The following is an 18,752-nucleotide window of genomic DNA, read 5'->3' as shown; positions in this document are numbered from 1 at the left end:
CTAATTAAACTTTATTGCAATTATATAACTTCAGTTTGAAAAATGCATTGAATCCAATGTTCTTTACACAAAAATAATAGAAATCTTGCTTGAAAAAACCACTTGGAAATAATTAGCCCTGACAAAAAGTTTGGTGTCATTATAATGCTGTCTACAATTTCTCCTTTCAGAGACACCTGCTTCTGGTTTTTTACTTTTTGAAACAATGAAAATGCACAACTTGTATTAATGCTATTAAGATGATGATCTTACCTAAATTTTTATATATATTCCAAGCTATACCTATTTTTGTTCCTAAATCTTTTTTTGATAAGGTCGATTCTAAATTGTCTTCATATATCTGGCAAAATAAGAATCCTAGATTGGGAAAAAAATATTTACAGAAATCTAAACTGGAGGGAGGATTGGCATTACCCAACTTTAGAATTTATTATTGGGCAATTAATATTAGTTACTTAAGGTATTGGTTGAATTATTCAGAATTATCTCTAAATCCCCATTGGGTAAATTTAGAAATTAAACTGGTACAAAATTTCTCAATTAGTTCTATTTTGGGAGCTGCTCTCCCTTTTACTCTTACTAAACTATATAAACTAATTGATAATCCAATGGCTAAACATACACTACGTATATGGTTTCAATTCCGGAGATTTTTTGGCCTAAGTCATTTTATCTTGGAAACCCCTATTGTACTAAATTTTTTTTTCATCCCTCTCTAATTGATCAAGCTTATTTACTCTGGAAAGTTAAAGGTATAACATGCTTTTCGGATTTATTCTTGGATAACTCTTTCATTCATTTGAACAATTATCCATGAAATATGATTTACCTAGATCTCATTTCTTTTGATATTTGCAGATTAGGAGTTTCTTAGTTTCGACTTTACCCTCTTTTCCCAATCGGGAGACTACGACTGTTTTAGAGGATATACTATATTCAAAATTCCCTCCAAAAGGTGTGATATCTAAATTATATAATATAATTACAAAAATAAATTCTGGGACTTTTGGAAAGTTTAAAAATGATTGGGAAAGAGAACTCAACCTTCATATTTCCAATGAAAATTGGAATAAAATTCTGCGACTGGTAAACTCCTCTTCTCTATGTGCAAAACATTCACTGATACAGTTTAAAGTTGTTCATAGAGCTCATATGTCTAAAGATAAACTCCATTGTTTTTATTTTCATATCGATCCTATATGTGATAAATGTCAATTGGAAATAGCTTCTCTTACACATATGTTTTGGTCCTGTCCCTCTTTACAGAATTATTGGAAGGAAATTTTTTCCATTATATCTACCGTTTTGAATATTGATTTACAACCACATCCCATTACTGCAATTTTTGGATTACCTATGATAGATTTGACTTAATTATCTCTTCCTGCGGCTCGTATGATTGCTTTTCTTACACTAATGGCTAGAAGATCTATACTATTGAATTGGAAAGAGGTTAATCCTCCCACTGTTTTCCAATGGTTTACCCAAACTATACTATGTTTAAATTTAGAGAAAATTAGAAACTCTGTCTATGAATCCCCTTCTAAGTTTGAGTTAACCTGGCGACCATTTATTCAATATTTTCATTTGTGGTGAGTTGATCTGGCTCTGTTTTCTTTTTATGATTATGTATAATAATTGGGCTGTTAGATGAGATCGGAGTGATCGGCGTGATTTAGCTATATCGGTAGGTATTTTTTAAAAGTTTTTAATTCAGATTTGTTTTTTCTTCCTTTTTGGGGTTTTTTTTCTCTCTTTTTTTAAATATATTTTTATTAATTATATCATTTTCTTTAGAGATAGTTCATACTCTAAACTGATCTAAAAAATTTTTTTGATATATTTTTATTCTGCAATATTATTGTTTAATATCTCTGTATTAATTCGTTATTTACTATGTATTTTTCATATCTCTTTGAACTGTATGTGTTTATAAATTATAATAATAATAAAAAGATTGGAAAAGAAAGAAAATGCACAACTTGTACTTCATGCCATTTTTCCAGAGTATTGTAACCAGATGAATTTGTTAATTGATTATAATTTCAAGCAGGGACAGCATAAAGGTTATATTTTGCTTTGATTCCAAAGGTTCAGTATAAACTGACTGTGAACATCAAACTATAAGCAACTTGTCTCAACTTGGAAGATCTGTTAAAGAATAGGGATCTCTGCTTATTTGAAGCCGTGGGAAAGTTAATTACTTTTAACTTTTCAAGATTGGCTTGAGTGTCAATAGACATCCAGTTAAGTTTAGAAAAAAGCATAGAACAACACAGTACAGGCTCATGGGCCTTTAATGTTGTGCCAACCCACATAAACCTATTCCACAATCAATCTAACCCTTCACTCTCTCACAGTCCATAATGCTCTATTCATTCTACATCCATGTGCCTATCCAAGAATATTTTAAATGCCCCTATTGTACAAGTCTCAACCACTATTGCTGGCAGTGTATTCCAGATATCAACCATTCACTGTGTTGGACAAAAAATCTACCTGTGATATCTCCTAAATTTTTCTCCCCTCAGCTTAAGCAGATGTGCTCTGATATTGGAAAAATGGCGCTGGCTTTTCACTCTATGCTCCTCATGACCATATGCACCTCTACTAAATTACTTCTCATTCTCCATTGCTCCAAAGAGAAAAGCCCTAGCTTGCTTATCTTTTCCTCATAAAACATGTTGTCTTATCCAAGCGCCATTCTGGTAAATCTACTCTGCCACTCCTCAAAAGCTTCCACATGGTTCCTAGAATGAGGCAACCAGAACTGAACACAATACTCTCTGTGGTCTAACCAGTGCTTTCTCGAGCTGCTACATTACTTCGTGGCTCTTCAACTTAATCCCCTGACTAATGAAAGCCAACACACAACAGCCTTCCTTTTTTTTGTTGAAAACTTTATTTAAAGATAACAATCAACTTACAATGATAACAAAGAAAAATAGAAAAAAAAACCCACCCTCCCACCCACCCCTTCAACCAGCTCCCTTAAGGGGAGCCAAATATTAAAAACAGGACAGTAAATATAGAAAATATTTCAAAGTATGTCTAGATTCATATACTTCAAATAAGGAGACCACATTTGAACAAAAAATTGATAATTATCGTGCAAATTACATGTAATTTTTTCCATAATAATACAAGTTCTCAATTCATTGTGCCAACGTGAAATATTAACCTCCACATTATCTTTCCAGGTACTAGCTATGCACTTCCATGCTACAGTTAGCACCAAACATACAAAAGCAATTTGAAATATATCTAAAACCTAATCCTTTCAAAGAAATCATATATCCCAACAAAAAAAATCGATGGATCTAATGGTAATTTAATTTTAAATAATTTTTCCAAAATCACCTTAATCCCTTCCCAAAATGGTTGTACTTTAACACAAGACCAGACTGCATGTAAAAAAGTTCCAGTACATAATCCACATCTAAAACAAGAATCTGAATTACTAAACCCATACTTTTTCAATTTCTCTGGAGTCAAATATAACTGATGTAAAAAAAATTATAATTGACTATTCCATATCATACATTGATCACTTTAGTTACACTATCATGACACATATCCTCCCAATTATCTTCCAGAAAAATATAAGTTAAATCACTTTCCCATTTAAGCCTAGATTTCTCCCAGCCCGGCTTATCCATAGCTTCTTGTAACAATTGATATATATCCGAAATATAACCTTTCTTGGGTACAGAAGAAATCAAAGACTCAAATTTCGTCAACATAGGTAAATACAACTCTGTACCATAATTCTCTTTTATCAAAGCTCTAACTTGATAATACACAAATAAGGAATTTACTGAGATATCAAACTTCTCCCGCAATTGATTAAAAGAAAGGAATTGACCATCATCAAAACCATCCTGAATTATCTTCATACCCTTAGAATTCCATCTCTTCAAATGATATTAAACATTGAAAAAGAAATGAGCCTATTATGATCTAATGGAGTTTGAATGAACAGTTTACCCTTAGATCCTAAAACCCTATTTCTTTGAACCCATATCTTTAACAAATGTTTTAATACTGGCATATTACATCCTCTCAAGAAATTCAAATCCCACTTAAACTGATGTATATCAGCTTCAAATATACAAGCCATTTCCACCTTCGCCCAACTCGGAAGTTGATCCATATCCCTCAATCTGCTAATAAATTTCAACTGAGCTGCGTCATAATAATTTTGAAAATGAGACAACTGCAGTCCAGCTAGGGCATATTTCCATGTAAGTTTAAATAAAGCTACACGAACTAATTTTCCTTTCCACAAAAACTCCCGCACTGCTCTATTCAAATCTTGAAAAAAACCCTTTGAAAGCAAACACGGTATGGACTGAAACAAATATTGAATTCGAGGAAAGATATTCATTTTAATGCAATTTACTCGACCAATTAATGTCAACGGTAAATCTTTCCACTTAATCAAATCCATTTTAATCTTTTATGTTCCTTTATTAAAAAAGATTATATAGGGACTGATAATCTGCGCTTACTACCACTCCTAAGTATTTAATCTTATCGGACCATTTTAATTTTATAATACTTTTATACTCTTAATAATCCCCGTCCCCAACTGGCAATATTTCACTTTTATCTCAATTTACTTTATATCCAGACAATTCACCAAACTTTAACAAACAATCTTGTAAATGTTTCAAAGACTGTTCAGGCTCTGTCAAATATACCAACACATTATCTGCAAATAAATTAATCTTGTATTCATCATCCGCAATTTTCATTCCTTTAATCTTATCATTCTGTAGTATTCTCTGAGCTAACGGTTCAATAGTCAATGCAAATAAAGCTGGTGACAATGGACAACCTTGTCGGGTCGATCGCATTAATTTAAATGATGGAGAAATTTGGCCATTTGTCACCACCCTAGCAACTGGATTTGTATACAAAGCCTTAACCCAGCCAATAAAATGAGAGCCAAAATTAAACTTCTCTAATACCTTAAATAAAAAATTCCACTCGACCCTATCAAAGGCTTTTTCCGCATCCAGCGCAACCACCATTGGATGGTTGGGTTGCTGTCTAAATGCATTGACCAGAGTTATCAATCTAAGAATATTGTCAGATGGGTTTCTATTTTTAATAAAACCTCTTCGGTCTATATGTAACCACATGCCTTCCTAACCATCCTCTCAATTTCAACAGCAAATTTGAGGGGTGTATGGACAGATCCCAAGATCGCTCTGTTCTTCCATATTGCCTTTAACCTTGTACTCCACCTTCATGTTCAAAGTGCATCACTTCACATTTTTCTGGATTGAACTCCATCTGTAAATGTAACAATCCACCCCATCACTTCCTTATCCAAGTCATTTATAAAGATCACAAAGAACAGGGGTGCAGGAACAGATCCTTGTGGAATTCCACTAGTCACTGACTTTCATCCAGAATATCCACTTCCACCCTCTGTCTTCTGTGGGCCAGCCAATTCTGAATTTGCACATCCAAGTTTTTATGGCTACCTCATGTCTTTCTGTATGAGCATACCATGGGGAATATTTTCCAACCTTTACTGGAATCCATTTTCATCAGATCCAACTCTACCTTCTTTAATCTGTTTTGTCACCTCGTCAAAAAAATTTCAATTATGTTTGTGAAATCCAACCTGCCCATCACAAGATTATATGTACTATTGCTTCTACAAAATTGCTCATAAATTCTGTCCCTAAGAATCCTCTCCAATAGCTTGCCTACCACTGACATAAAATTCCCCAGTCTCTAATTCCCAGGATCCTTATTATCTTTCTTGCACAATGGAACAACATTAGTTATCTTCCAATCCTCTGGAACCACTCCTATGACCAGGGAGGATGCAAAGATCATAGCAGCACGTCAACAATCTCTTCCCTCGCGTTCTGTCGCAATCTTTGGTATATCCCATCCAGTACTTGTCTGTCCATCCTGAAATTTTCAGAAGCGGCAACACTGACTTTTTCGCTGATAGATGATCTTCCCTAATTGCTTCAGGTCAGACACCAGTTGCTCTGGAAGAAGCATTAGATTGTTATATGGGGACGGGCTGCCATCTTTTGGAGACTTTGAATTTACTCAAATAAATGTAAAATATTATAGCCATGATACAAATTAAAGGGTTTCTTTGGTCATAATAGTCAAGGAAGGAAAAAAATACCCTGCATGGCTACTGGAATCACAGTGGTGTTATGGGCCCAGAGGACCCCAAAACCCAGCAGCAATAGAAATTCACCAAGACAAATGGTTACTTAAACAAAAATCACTTTTAATTTTACATGCAAACAGGATCAAACTTTAACTTATTACTATCAACTTAACCTAACTTCTTAACCCCCTTCTAATTCTAAGTACACGTGTATGTAATGTGTGTATCAGTTCAGAAAAGTTATTTGATTCACAGTTCAATCTCACTTCTCACTCCTCCAAGTTCACCAGTATCAGACAATTTTTATACTGTGCACAGAATTTAACATTTATGAATCTTCACCAGGCTTTGGTGCTTGAAAGGTAAATGGTTTCCGCTCAGGAAGGTTCTTGTTGGTTTTCAGAGAGAGATTTGTTGCTCATTGGATACTGTGACAGATTATGTTGTGTTTGTATTGTATATAGATATGTTTTTTAGAGATAAATTGAGGCAGGTTTTTAGTGTAGGTCACATACAAACACTTCAAAACAGATTTTATTTAAAATACTGGAGCTCTGCTCATGCTAGACAGGCAGGCTCTAAGAACCTTTGCAAAAGCTTTGAAGAGTGCCCAAGAGACTTCATTAATGGATTGTTGTTTACAAAAAGGCAACATATGAAAGAACTTGTTGGAGCCGCAGGTTGTCTGGAGTAGAACTTGCTGTTCTAAGAGGGTGATGTGGTTTTGAAAGCAGAGAGAGTCAAACAGGCTTTCTCTGTATGTGTGAGAGAGAGAGAGAGTGAGGATTCATTTCTACAGTTTTACAGTTCAGCAGCAGCTGGGACTAGAACAGGACAAGCTGGCAAGCTTGTGCAAAAACCCCATTTGGAAGACCATTTGCTTAGTTCAGCCTGGTCAAAGCCCTTGTGATTCATACAAGATGAGAGGACTAGCTGCCTAATGTTGCACTTGAAATAAGAGAAACAAAAAGGAACTCTGTGGTGATCTGAAAGAAAAGATGTTATCATTTGGAAAATCATGATGGGGCAAGTTTCTTCGGCAAGACACTGAAATGGCTGGTTACAAACAATCAGTTGTGGGTGTAGAGCGAAAATCTCTCTGAAAACCGACAAGAACCTTCCTGAGTGGTAACCATTTACCTTTCAAGCACCAAAGCCTGATGTTCTTTTTATCCTTTTTTGTAGCCTTAGTTTTATCTTTAACGTATAAAATCATCATAAGTTGAAACAATCTCTCCAAAGCTTGTTGTACTTGTTCTACAACACTTGTTAATTCACCTCTGCAATCAATTTTCTCATTCCAAGTTCTCTCTCTGACCTTGCTTAAAGAATCAGTTTTCTTTGGCCCGATGCCATCTTCACCATCTGAAAGGGTGGTTACAAATAGTTTCCCAACCCATCAAGATATAACCATATAACAATTACAGTACGGAAAGAGACCGATTTAAGTGAGCTCCACTAGTCCCACCTACCTGCTCCCTGCCCATAACCCTCCAATCCCCTCACATCCATGTACTCATCCAACCTTTTTAAATGACAAAATTGACCTGCTGCAACCACCTCTTCCAGAATGTCATTCCACTCTGAGTGAAGAAGTTTCCTCTTGCGTTACCTCTAAAGTTTTTCCCCCAACCCTTAACTTATGACCCCTCATTCCAGTCTCACCTACCCTTAAGGGGAAGAGCCTATTCACATCTACTCTATCTATCCCCCTCATAATTTTATATACCTCTATCAAATCCGCCTCAACCGTCTACGCTCCAATGAATAAAGACCCAGTCTACTCAATCTTTCTTGTATTTTAGATACTGCAATCCAGGCAACATTCTAGTAAATCTTCTCTGCACCCTCTCTACCTTATTGATATCCTTCCTATAATTTGGGGACCAGAACTGCACATAATATTCCAAATTTGGCCTCACCAATGCCTTGAACATTCCAACTTCACCTCCCAGCTCCTATGTTCTATGCTTTAATTTATAAAGGCCAGCATTCCAAAAGCCTTTTTCACCACCTACATGAGAATCCACTTTCAAAGAACGATGAACCATTATTCCAAGATCTCTCTGCTCCTCTGCATTCCTCAGTGTCCTCCCCTTTATTGCTTATGTTATGTTTTGATTATTCTTTCCAAAATGAAGTACTTCACACATCTACATTAAACTCCATCTGCCACCTTTCAGCCCACTCTTCTAAGTAGTCCAATCCTTCTGCAGTCCCTGAAAAACATCCTCACTATCCACAACTCCCCCTATTTTTGTATCATCCACATATTTACTCACCCAATTTACCACTCCATCATCCAAATCATTAATGTAAATGACAAACAACAAGGGACCCAACACTGATCCTTGAGGCATACCACTTGTCACTGGCCTCCATCCTGACAGACAGTTATCCACCATGACTATCTGGTGCCTATCTGCTAGCCACTGTTGAACCAATCTGACTATCTCAACATTAATCCCATGTGCCTGAACCTTTCTCACCAACCTTCCATGTGGAACCTTATCGAAAGCCTTACTGAAATCCAGATAGACGACATCTACTGCTCTCCCATCATCAACCTTTCTAGTCACTTCCTCAAAAAATTCAACAAGATTTGTCAAGCATGACCTTCCCCACACAAACTCATGTTGGGTGTCCCTAATCAATCCCTGCCCCTCTAGATACATACATATTATCTCTAAGAATACTTTCCATTAGTTTACCAGTCACCCACGGCAAACTTACTGGCCGATAATTGCTGGGCCTACACCTGGAGCCCTTTTTAAACAGAGGAACCACGTTTACAACACACCAATCCCATGGCACCACACCTTCCTCCAGTGACTGTTGAAAAATCACTGTCTGAGCCTCTGCTATTTCCTCCCTGACTTCCTTAAAGATCCTGGGGAAAATCCCGTTGGGACCCGGATACTTATCCACCTTTATATACCTCAGAAGTTCCTACACCCCCCTTTTCCTAATCCCTATGTTTTCCATAATTACCCCTTTTGCCTCACTTAACCTACACAATTCCATATCCTTTTCCCGAGTGAGTACCGTCGAGAAGAAATCATTCAATATCTCCCCCATCTCATTTGGCTCTTCACACATTCGTCCACTCCGATTCTCTAGTGGACCAATTCCATCCATTTTGCTATTCACATATTTGTAAAAGCCCTTCGGATTTACTTTCACCCTAGTCGCTATAGCCACCTCGTACCTTCTTTTTGCTATCCTAATTTCCTTCTTAAGCTTCTTTCTATAATTCATCTATCTTCCAAGCATCTCGTCCGTACCTTGCTTCCTCTTCCAAGCATCTCATCCATACCTTGCTTCCTGTATTTAATGTTGGCTTCCCTTTTATCTTGAACCAACTTTCTAATCTTTCTTGAAAACCACAGCTCTCTTGAACATTTGGTCCTGCCTTTTATCCTAACAGGAATATAAAGATTCTGCACCCTCAAAATCTCACCTTTAAATGTCCTCCAATTCTCCTCTACCTCCTTCCCATAATCAGGGTTAGGGTTAGGGTTCAATCAGCCCAAACCACTCCCTGCAAATCCCTTCTCATTTCATCAAATCTGGCTTTCCCCCACTCAAAGACCTTCATCGTCAGACCAGACCTATCTCTTTCCATAATTATGTTGAAACTAATGATCACTGGATCTTAAGGGCTCCCCAACACCTACCTCTCACCTGCCTTATTTCATTCCTCAACAGTAGATTCAACACTGCCCGTTCTCTAGTGGGAACCTCAACATATTGCTGCAAAAAGCTATCCTGCATACATTTTACCAATTCTAAGCCATCCAGCCCTTTCACTGAATGCATCTCCCAATCTATAATGGGAAAATTAAAATCCCCAACTAACACAATCCTGTGTTTATTGCACATCTCAGCTATTTCCTTACACATTTGCCCCTCCAATTCTCGTTCCCCACTAGGTGGTCTATAAATGCACCCCTATAATTGTAACCTCACCTTTTCTACTTTTTAATTCCTCTCACACCGCCACCCTTGACGAGCCCTCCAATCTATCACGAATCAGTACACCCCCTTTTTTTTCCCAGACAAGTAATTTTTCCCTGACAAGTAATTTTTCCCTGACAAGTAATGCCACACCCCTCCCCCCTTACCCCTCCAATTCTATCACACCTAAAACAGCGAAATCCTAAAATATTTAACTGCCAGTCACATCCCTCCTGCAACCACATTTCACTAATCACCACCAGATCCTACTGCCAAGTGTCAATCCACACCTTCAGCTTGTCAACTTTCCTTACAATATCTCTAGCATTAAAGTAAATGCATTTCAGAGATTTCCCACATCTTACCTTTAATGGTCAACTCTATTATTTATTAGCATTATCTCCCCCTCCGTCATAGCACCGATCCCATTCCTTCTCTATTGTCTTGCCTTCCACCCCTAAATTTTGTCTACAAGCCTTCTCTCTTTGCTGACAAACCTTCTCTCTGCTGTCCTCCCTTATATGGACCTTCCCCCAAAGATACTAGTTTAAAGCCCATTTAGTAGCCTGAGCAAATGCCCCCGCCAGGATCCTGGTCCCTCTGAGATTCAGATGCAACCTGTCCATTCGGTACAGGTTCCATCTACCCCAGAATAGGTCCCAGTGATCCAAGAACTTGAATCCCTGCCCCTTACTCCACCCCTTTAACCACGCATTCATCATCCACCTAATTCTATTCTTTCCCTCACTATCACGTGGCACAGGAAGTAATCCAGAGATTACCCCCTTTGTGGTCATTCTTCACAGCTCCTTACCTAACTCCCTATATTCATTTTTCACACTTCGTCCTTCCTATGTCGTTGGTACCAACATGAACCACGACCTCTGGTTCATTAACCTCCCCTTTTAGGATGTCATGGACACGAGAATTTAAATCCAGGCACAGGAGACCTCTCTGGAACCTGACTCTTCCCTTTCCCTCTCCTAAATGTAACCCACTGACTCTCCTCCCGTGACCCTGGTGAGACCACCTGTCTATAACTCCTATCTATGACGACCTCACTCTCCCTGACCAGAGGGAGGTCATCAAGCTGCAGCTCCAGTTTCCTAACACGGTCCCTGAGATGTTGCAGCTCAGCACACCTAGGGCAGATGTGGATGTCTGGGAGGCCAGAAGACTCTTGGACCTCCCACATCTGACACTGATAGCAGCAAACTGCTCTCACACATCTCTCTCCCCTTCACCTTACAAAGAGAAAAAATAGATATATATGTGACAAATATACAGTTTTACCTTAATCCAGATATGCTTGCCAAAGCCTCTCGAGCTAAAGCCTCGAAGCCCCACTCCTTCACCGGGCCATTCCTTTTATTGGTCCTTGACCAATTAACCCCATCACTCCTGACTCGCTCCTCCTCCTCACAACGCCACCTGAGCTCCTGTCGTTGCCTCCTCCTACCTGCCGCCTGAACCAGAGATGTAGTAGTCCCTTTGGGACGTACCAAATACCTGCAATAAAAGTGCCTTTAAAACATCATACATGCTGGTACATTGTGGATTCCACAGGAAGTCGCCGAACTTCTTAGTGACGGTCTACTCCAGGGCACTGACAAGATGTAATAACGAATGATGTCCAATTCGACTTTGCGAAGATGAAATTGCGCTTCAGCCTGCTTGTTAAGGAGGACATTACTGCCGTGAGGTGGCAGGATGGTATGGAGGGATCGACCAGTGAGGCTGTTTGGGTGGAATTGAGGGGTGGAGGAGACAAGAGGGTGCTAATAGGGGTGTATTACAGACCACCAAATGGGCCAAGAAAATTAGAGGAACAAATTTGTAGGGAGATAACGTATATGTGTGAAAATCATAAGGTAGTGATCATGGGAGATTTTAACTTCCCACACATTGATTGGGATATCCATACGGTTAGAGGGCTGGATGGGCTGGAGTTCGTTAAATGTGCTCAGGATTGTTTTCTAAATCAGTTAGTAGAAGAACCGACTCGGGACGGTGTAATACTGGATCTCCTGTTAGGGAACGAGCTAGGTTAGGTAGCGGACATTAATGTTGGAGAACCAATTGGGTCTAGTGATCATAATTCTGGTAGTTTTAGGGTAGTTTTAGGGAAGAGGAAGGAGAGGCCTAAAGTTGAGGTTCTGGATTGGAAAAGAGCAAATTTCGAAGGAATAAGAAGGGATTTGGGGAGTATTGAGTGGGACAGGATATTTTCAGGTAAGGATGTTAATGAAAAATGGAGGATATTCAAAAAAGAAATTTTGAGGGTACAGAGTAGTTATGTCCCAGTGTGGATCAAAGGAAAGGCTGGAATCATAGGGAGGCTTGGTTTTCGAGGAATATTGGAAATTTGGTTCGGAGAAAAAGGGAGGTGTACAAGAGGTATAAAGAGCAGGGAGCTGAGAAGTTGAAGGAGGACTACAAGGAGTGTAGAACGAATCTTAAGAAAGAAATTAGAAAGGCCAAAAAAAGGCATGAAGAGGCTTTGGCTGACAGAGTAAAAATAAATCCAAAGGGTTTCTATAAGTACATTAAAAGTAAAAGATTAGTGAGAGATAAAATTGGACCCCTTGTAGATAGCGAGGGTAGGCTGAGTGAGAAGTCTGAGGAAATGGGGGAAATTTTGAATGATTTCTTTGCCTCGGTATTCACTAGGGAAAAAAATGTTGAACCAGTTGAAGTAAAGAAAAATAGTGGGGAGGTCATGAAGCATATAAGGATAACCGAGGAGGTAGTGATGGCTGTGTTAAAAAAGATAAAGGTGGATATATCTCCCGGACCGGACAAAATATTCCCTAGGACATTCAGGGAGGCTAGTGGACAGTTAGTGGGGCCATTAACAGAGATATTTAGGATGTCACTGGCCACGGGCGTGGTGCCAAAGGATTGGAGGGTGGCGCATGTGGTTCCTCTGTTTAAGAAGGGTCCAAATGCAAACCTGGGAATTATAGGCCTGTAAGTCTGACGTCTGTGGTGGGCAAGTTGATGGAAAGTGTTCTGAGGGATGCTATTTACAAATTTTTGGAGGTACAGGAATTGATAGGGAGTAATCAGCATGGTTTTATCAGGGGTAGATCATGCTTGACAAACCTGATTGAGTTCTTCGAGGGGGTTACAAAAAAGGTTGATGAAGGGAAAGCTGTGGATGTTGTCTATTTGGACTTTAGTAAAGCTTTTGACAAAGTTCCCCACAGGAGGTTAGGAAAAAAGGTGGAGGCATTAGGCATAAATAAAGAGGTAGTAAAATGGATTTAGCAGTGGTTGGATGGGAGGTGTCAGAGAGTAGTGGTAGAAAATTGTTTGTCCAATTGGAGGCCGGTGACTAGTGGAGTTCCTCGGGGTTCGGTCCTGGGTCCACTATTATTTGTTATATATATTAACGATCTGGATGTAGGGGTGGAGAATTGGATAAGCAAGTTTGCGGATGACACAAAGATTGGTGGTGTTGTGGACAGTGAGGTAGATTACCGTAGATTAAAAGGTGATTTAGGAAGGCTGGAGGTGTGGGCTAAGAAATGGCTGATGGAATTTAATACAGATAAATGTGAGGTGCTACATTTTGGAAAGGCAAATTTAAATAGGTCATATACATTGAATGGTAGACAATTGAGGAGTGCAGAGCAACAAAGGGATTTAGGAGTTATGGTAAATAGTACCCTCAAGGCTGATACTCAGGTAGATGGTGTGGTGAAGAAGGCATTTGGAATGTTGGCCTTCATAAATTGGAGTATTGAATTCAAGAGTAGGGAGGTTATGATGAAATTGTACAAGGCATTGGTGAGGCCAAATTTGGAGTACTGTGTACAGTTTTGGTCACCAAATTATAGGAAAGATATGAACAAAATAGAGAGAGTGCAGAGAAGGTTCACGAGAATGTTGACAGGATTTCAGGGTCTGAGTTACAGGGAAAGGTTGTGCAGACTGGGGCTTTTTTCTCTGGAGCGTAGAAGATTGAGAGGGGACTTGATAGAGGTGTTTAAGATTTTAAAAGGGACAGACAGAATAAATGTGGATAGGCTTTTTCAATTAAGAAAGGGGGAGATTCAAACTAGAGGACATGGTTTAAGATTGAAGGGGGAAAATTATAAGGGGAACATGAGGGGAAATTTCTTTACGCAGAGGGTGGTGGGGATGTGGAATGAGCTTCCGGCAGACGTGGTCGAGGAGGGATCATTGGTTACATTTAAGGAAAGACTGGATCGTTACATGGATAGGAGGGGACTAGAGGGGAATGGACCGGGTGCTGGTCAGAGGGACTAGGAGGGTGGGGATTTGCTACGGCATGGACTAGTAGGGCCGAACTGGCCTGTTCTGTGCTGTAAGTGGTTATATGGAACCACACTTCAGGCTCAGCTGTCCAGAAAGGTGGTAACTTCACAGCAACAGCTGCAGAGTCCATGTCTGTTTTAGGACTCATCAGTGTCACCAATTATGGCCACTGGAATCACAGTGGACACGATGAAATAACCACACAAGGCGATTTTTGAGTGAATCAAACGGATTTTAAAGTCCTAATCACGCGCCCGACACGCGCGGACATCATCATGCACTGACGTCACGTAGCCGGTTTGATGCTTTCTAGGAGATGTAGTGCTGTCAAACCTGCACATTTTTAGGATGTTTTTTGTGGTTCATTTCAGCTGCTTGTGGATCGTCATACAGTATGGAACCGGCACTTTGGTTCAACTCATTGTTTTGTTGAGAAAATGTCAGGTTCGGTGGGTTCAAAGAGAGATTAGTCTCGACACCAGGGTTTGTAATCAAACATGACTTTAGTATAACAACAATTAATGAGAGAGCATGGGACCATGTGTGCATAATTTATAGGGGAGTGTGAGGAAGAAATCATAACAGGAAACAAAAGGGAGCATGTTAAACAATACAAAACTATAAATTCACACAGGCGATACATTTAGCGCACACTATAAGCAGGGGTTATATGCACCTTCCCCTCCTCAGAGCCCTGATTGAGAGGAGGTGGATCTGGTACCTCTGTACCTGCAGGTCTATGTGCATGCTCTCAGTCCCCTGATCAGTTGAGGGTGGCAACTCTTCTGCCAGTATTGATGTATAGCAATTTGAGCTATAGCAATACCAAGGCTCAGCTTCAGTGCAGTGCACACCTTACCTGCGGCCCTTCCAAGCAACGTCCAAAGTTGTGACCTGGCGTGGGGCGGTGTCTGGGGTTATCATCACAAAGCAGACAGTGAATCTCTCTGTGCTGGTGCTAAATACAGGGCTCTAGCCAATAAGGAGGCTTAGTAATTTGATCCAGTGGCAAGGTGTGCACTGACCAGTGGCCAGAGCCCAATCTTAACTGACATTGTACATGAAATTCATAATTTTGTCTATAAATTGTAACTTTAAGTGAAACAAAAAGTGCACCAGATACTGACAGGTGATGTGACTTCTGAATGAGTTTCAGACGGGGAGGCCATGTGACTACCAGCAATAGGCAGGGAAGTCACGGGTGTTCCATACACAATATTCATCCATGCTAATGGGCTAGTCCCAATTTTCTGCATTTGGTCCACAGCCCTCTGAGCCCTCTGAATGTCAAAGTTGTGCCCACTTTTACAGATAGAGATGGCCCTCAGGTGCTCCTTAAATCTTTTCCTCTCACCTTAAACTTGTGCTTCCTCGTTCTGGAATAATTTTACCTGTCAAAATACTAACCATTCACCTTATCTGTCACCCTTATGATTTTATAAATCTTTATAAGGCCACTCCTCAGCCTCCGATGCTGCAGGAAATAATGATCCAGCCTTTCTGTCTTATTACAGCGTCAAACTTTCTCAACCAGGCAGTATCCTGGTTTGTTCATGACTATCTCACCTGTATGTTTGGATGGAAGGAGTCAAAAAGACTGAACCATGTCTGCAACTAACCAAACTGAATATTTCCTTTTTACCCAATGTCAAGAGCTGATGTTAGCTCACCTCAAAATGTATGGCTTGTGGCCATGTCAAGGTCAGGTGTTGAACAGACAGGTGAAACTTAAATGTGAAGCAATAGCAATATGATGATTTCCACAATTTGTAAAAAAAATTAAATTAAAATTTTAAAATATAGACATACAACGTAGTAACAGGCCAATTTGGCCCACTAGTCCCAATTTACACCCCAGTACGTTTTGAACGGTGGGATGAAACTGGAGCCCCTGGGAAAACCCACGCAGACATGGGAGAATGTACAAACTTCTTATAGCGTGAGATTCAAACCCCGAATCTGATTGCTGGCACTGTGAAGGAGTGGCACTAACCGCTATGCCAACCGTGCTACCCTTCTGATGTTTCTTAGTATTATGTTAGTGAGTGGCTGGGCATTCTACATTATTGAGTCGCTATCTGTTGTAAATTGATGCAAGTTCATGATGTGTTTCTGTTTACTTTTTAATTGCCTTTTTAATTTTCCTTATTAATTAGCAATGTTACAAGTTCAATTTTGTCCAGATTTTAAAGTAGATTTAAATTTTATTCTATTTCCTCTAGCTCCGACTCTGAAATAATTGGCTATGCATTGGATACCCTTTACAATCTGATCTCCAATGATGTCGAAGAGGAAGAGCCAGGTACAGTGGAGCAATTTGAAACTTCAGATAAACATTCCTTGTGTAATTATGTATTTACTGATTTGCTTTAAATTCATTTTATTTTGCTTTGATTTTTCACATGCTTCACCAAAAAGTGGTTGAAGATGACTGTTTTGAACACCTTGCTGTATGAATTGAATGATTAAATTTGATTATTGAATGCCTACCTATAATTCTGTGTCATGACTGGAATCGTGCAGTTTGGGAGTTGCGAATGAGCAAAAATATTGAGGTTATTTTTTCTTGGAAAATCAGTTTTTTAACATGGATGGTCTTTTTTAAAAAAAAGATGATAGGAAACAAATAGTTAAAGTTCTGCTATCGAATAACGTCAGTTCTGTTTGGAGTATACTTTTCAACAAAGTATATATGTGCACTTTGGGGTTTTAAAACAAAAATACAGAATAGTCTTGTTCATGAGCTGGAATTTCTATGATTAGAACCAAATATGTTAAATTTGGGTGTAAGGCACATTGAATCAGAACTGTACATCCAGCCTGTGAATATGATTCATAGCAGCAAGATTCATTCTGCTTCTTGCAAATTGGAAAACTCAATGATCGAATAAAAACTAAACAAAAATATCAAATTTTAAAGTTGCATTCATAGAGTTCTACAGGATGGAAACAGGCCCTTTGACCCAACTTGTCCATGCTGAACAAGTTAACTTAGTAAGTCACATTTACATGTTTTGGCCCATATCCATCTAATATCTTGATTGTTTGCCTCTACCATGTTCTCTGGCAGCTCTTTCTACATACCCACTACCCTCTTTGTTGGGAGAAAGATCTTGCCCCTATGGTGTTATTTAAATCTTTGCTCTAAAGTTTTAGATTTCCCCATCCTGGAAAAGAGATAATATCTGTGTCCCTCCTGATTTTGTACATCTTATCAATGTCCCTTCAATGTCCCATGCTGCAGGGCAAAAAGTCTCAGCCAATCCAGCCTCTCCTTACAACTTAAGCTCTCCAAATCTGGTATCACCTACTTGAACCATTTCTAAACCCTTTCTAGCTTAATGACATCTTTGGTAAAGCTGGTGGAAGTACACACTATTCTCTGTGTGTTTTCACCAATATTTTCTACAGCTGTGACAGGACGTTTCAGATTTTGTGCTCAACACTCTGCCTGATGATTGGAAGTGTGCCAAACACATTCTTCATTGCCCTTTATAATCAGCGTTGCCGCTTTCAAGGAGCTATGAATCTGTATCCCTTAGAATTTATGCATGTTGACTTTAAAAACATGACATGAAAATGTGAAAACAAAGATAAAGACACACAACCAACATTTTGGGCTTGATATCTTCATCTTTGAAATCTAAAGTACATGGTTTGACCTGCTGAGTTTCTCCAGCTTTGTGTTTTCACTTCAACCATGGTATCTGCACACCTTTGTGTTTTACGTGAAAATGTGGAACTGGAAGTAAGGAAATGGTATCAGCAAATGCGTAGGCCTCTTAATATATAGATACATTAAACATGACTTTCTCTTGGCAGCAGAATAAGAGTTGCCAAATATTACAGGGTGTCAGTATACTTGTATGTACAAAGATGAAATTTCTTGGGACATGTCTTGTGTCCTCTTTCTAGCTTGTTTATTGCTACATCACATTCTTTTCAATAAGCCAATTATCTAACCTTTTGACTATTTACTTTTAAATTTTCATGCTTTGTTCTAAATGTTTGCTGATTTGGAACCTTGACCAAGACGTTTGTTCTTGTCATTCTGTTTCAGTTGCATTTTCCTGAATATTCTCGATTAAATGTAACAGCAGTTTAAGAACAATGGTGGTGCAGTGAGAGAAAGCAATAATACCATCTCATTATCCACTTCATTTTGAGTTAATGTGGTTAAATATATTTAATAGTGAGACAGCTGTAAAGCTACATCTCACACTTCCAACAACAAGGCTTCAATTGTGACCACTCTTACTGACTGAAATTTGCACATTCACCCTACAAGTCTAGGGATTTCCTTAGGTGTTTTTATTTAACACAAGCATTTGCAAGTTGGAAGATTAATTGGGCACAATAA

General features: G+C 39.0%; 1 protein-coding gene across 7 annotated transcripts in view; it reads left to right on the top strand.

Annotated features, from left to right (window-relative positions):
• Positions 1-18,752, top strand: part of uso1 (USO1 vesicle transport factor) — a 138,373-nt gene that overhangs the window by 24,697 nt on the left and 94,924 nt on the right. For all 7 annotated transcript variants that reach the window (XM_069925529.1, XM_069925525.1, XM_069925524.1 and 4 more), the window contains one exon: positions 16,615-16,694. In XM_069925529.1, the coding sequence (XP_069781630.1) occupies positions 16,615-16,694 (80 nt within the window). The remainder of the gene's footprint in view (positions 1-16,614; positions 16,695-18,752) is intronic.

This window comes from Narcine bancroftii, chromosome 3 (genome assembly GCF_036971445.1).
Source record: "Narcine bancroftii isolate sNarBan1 chromosome 3, sNarBan1.hap1, whole genome shotgun sequence".
NCBI lineage: Eukaryota > Metazoa > Chordata > Chondrichthyes > Torpediniformes > Narcinidae > Narcine > Narcine bancroftii.
Note: the sequence above shows the minus strand (reverse complement) of the source record. Positions and strands in the feature narration are given on the sequence as shown.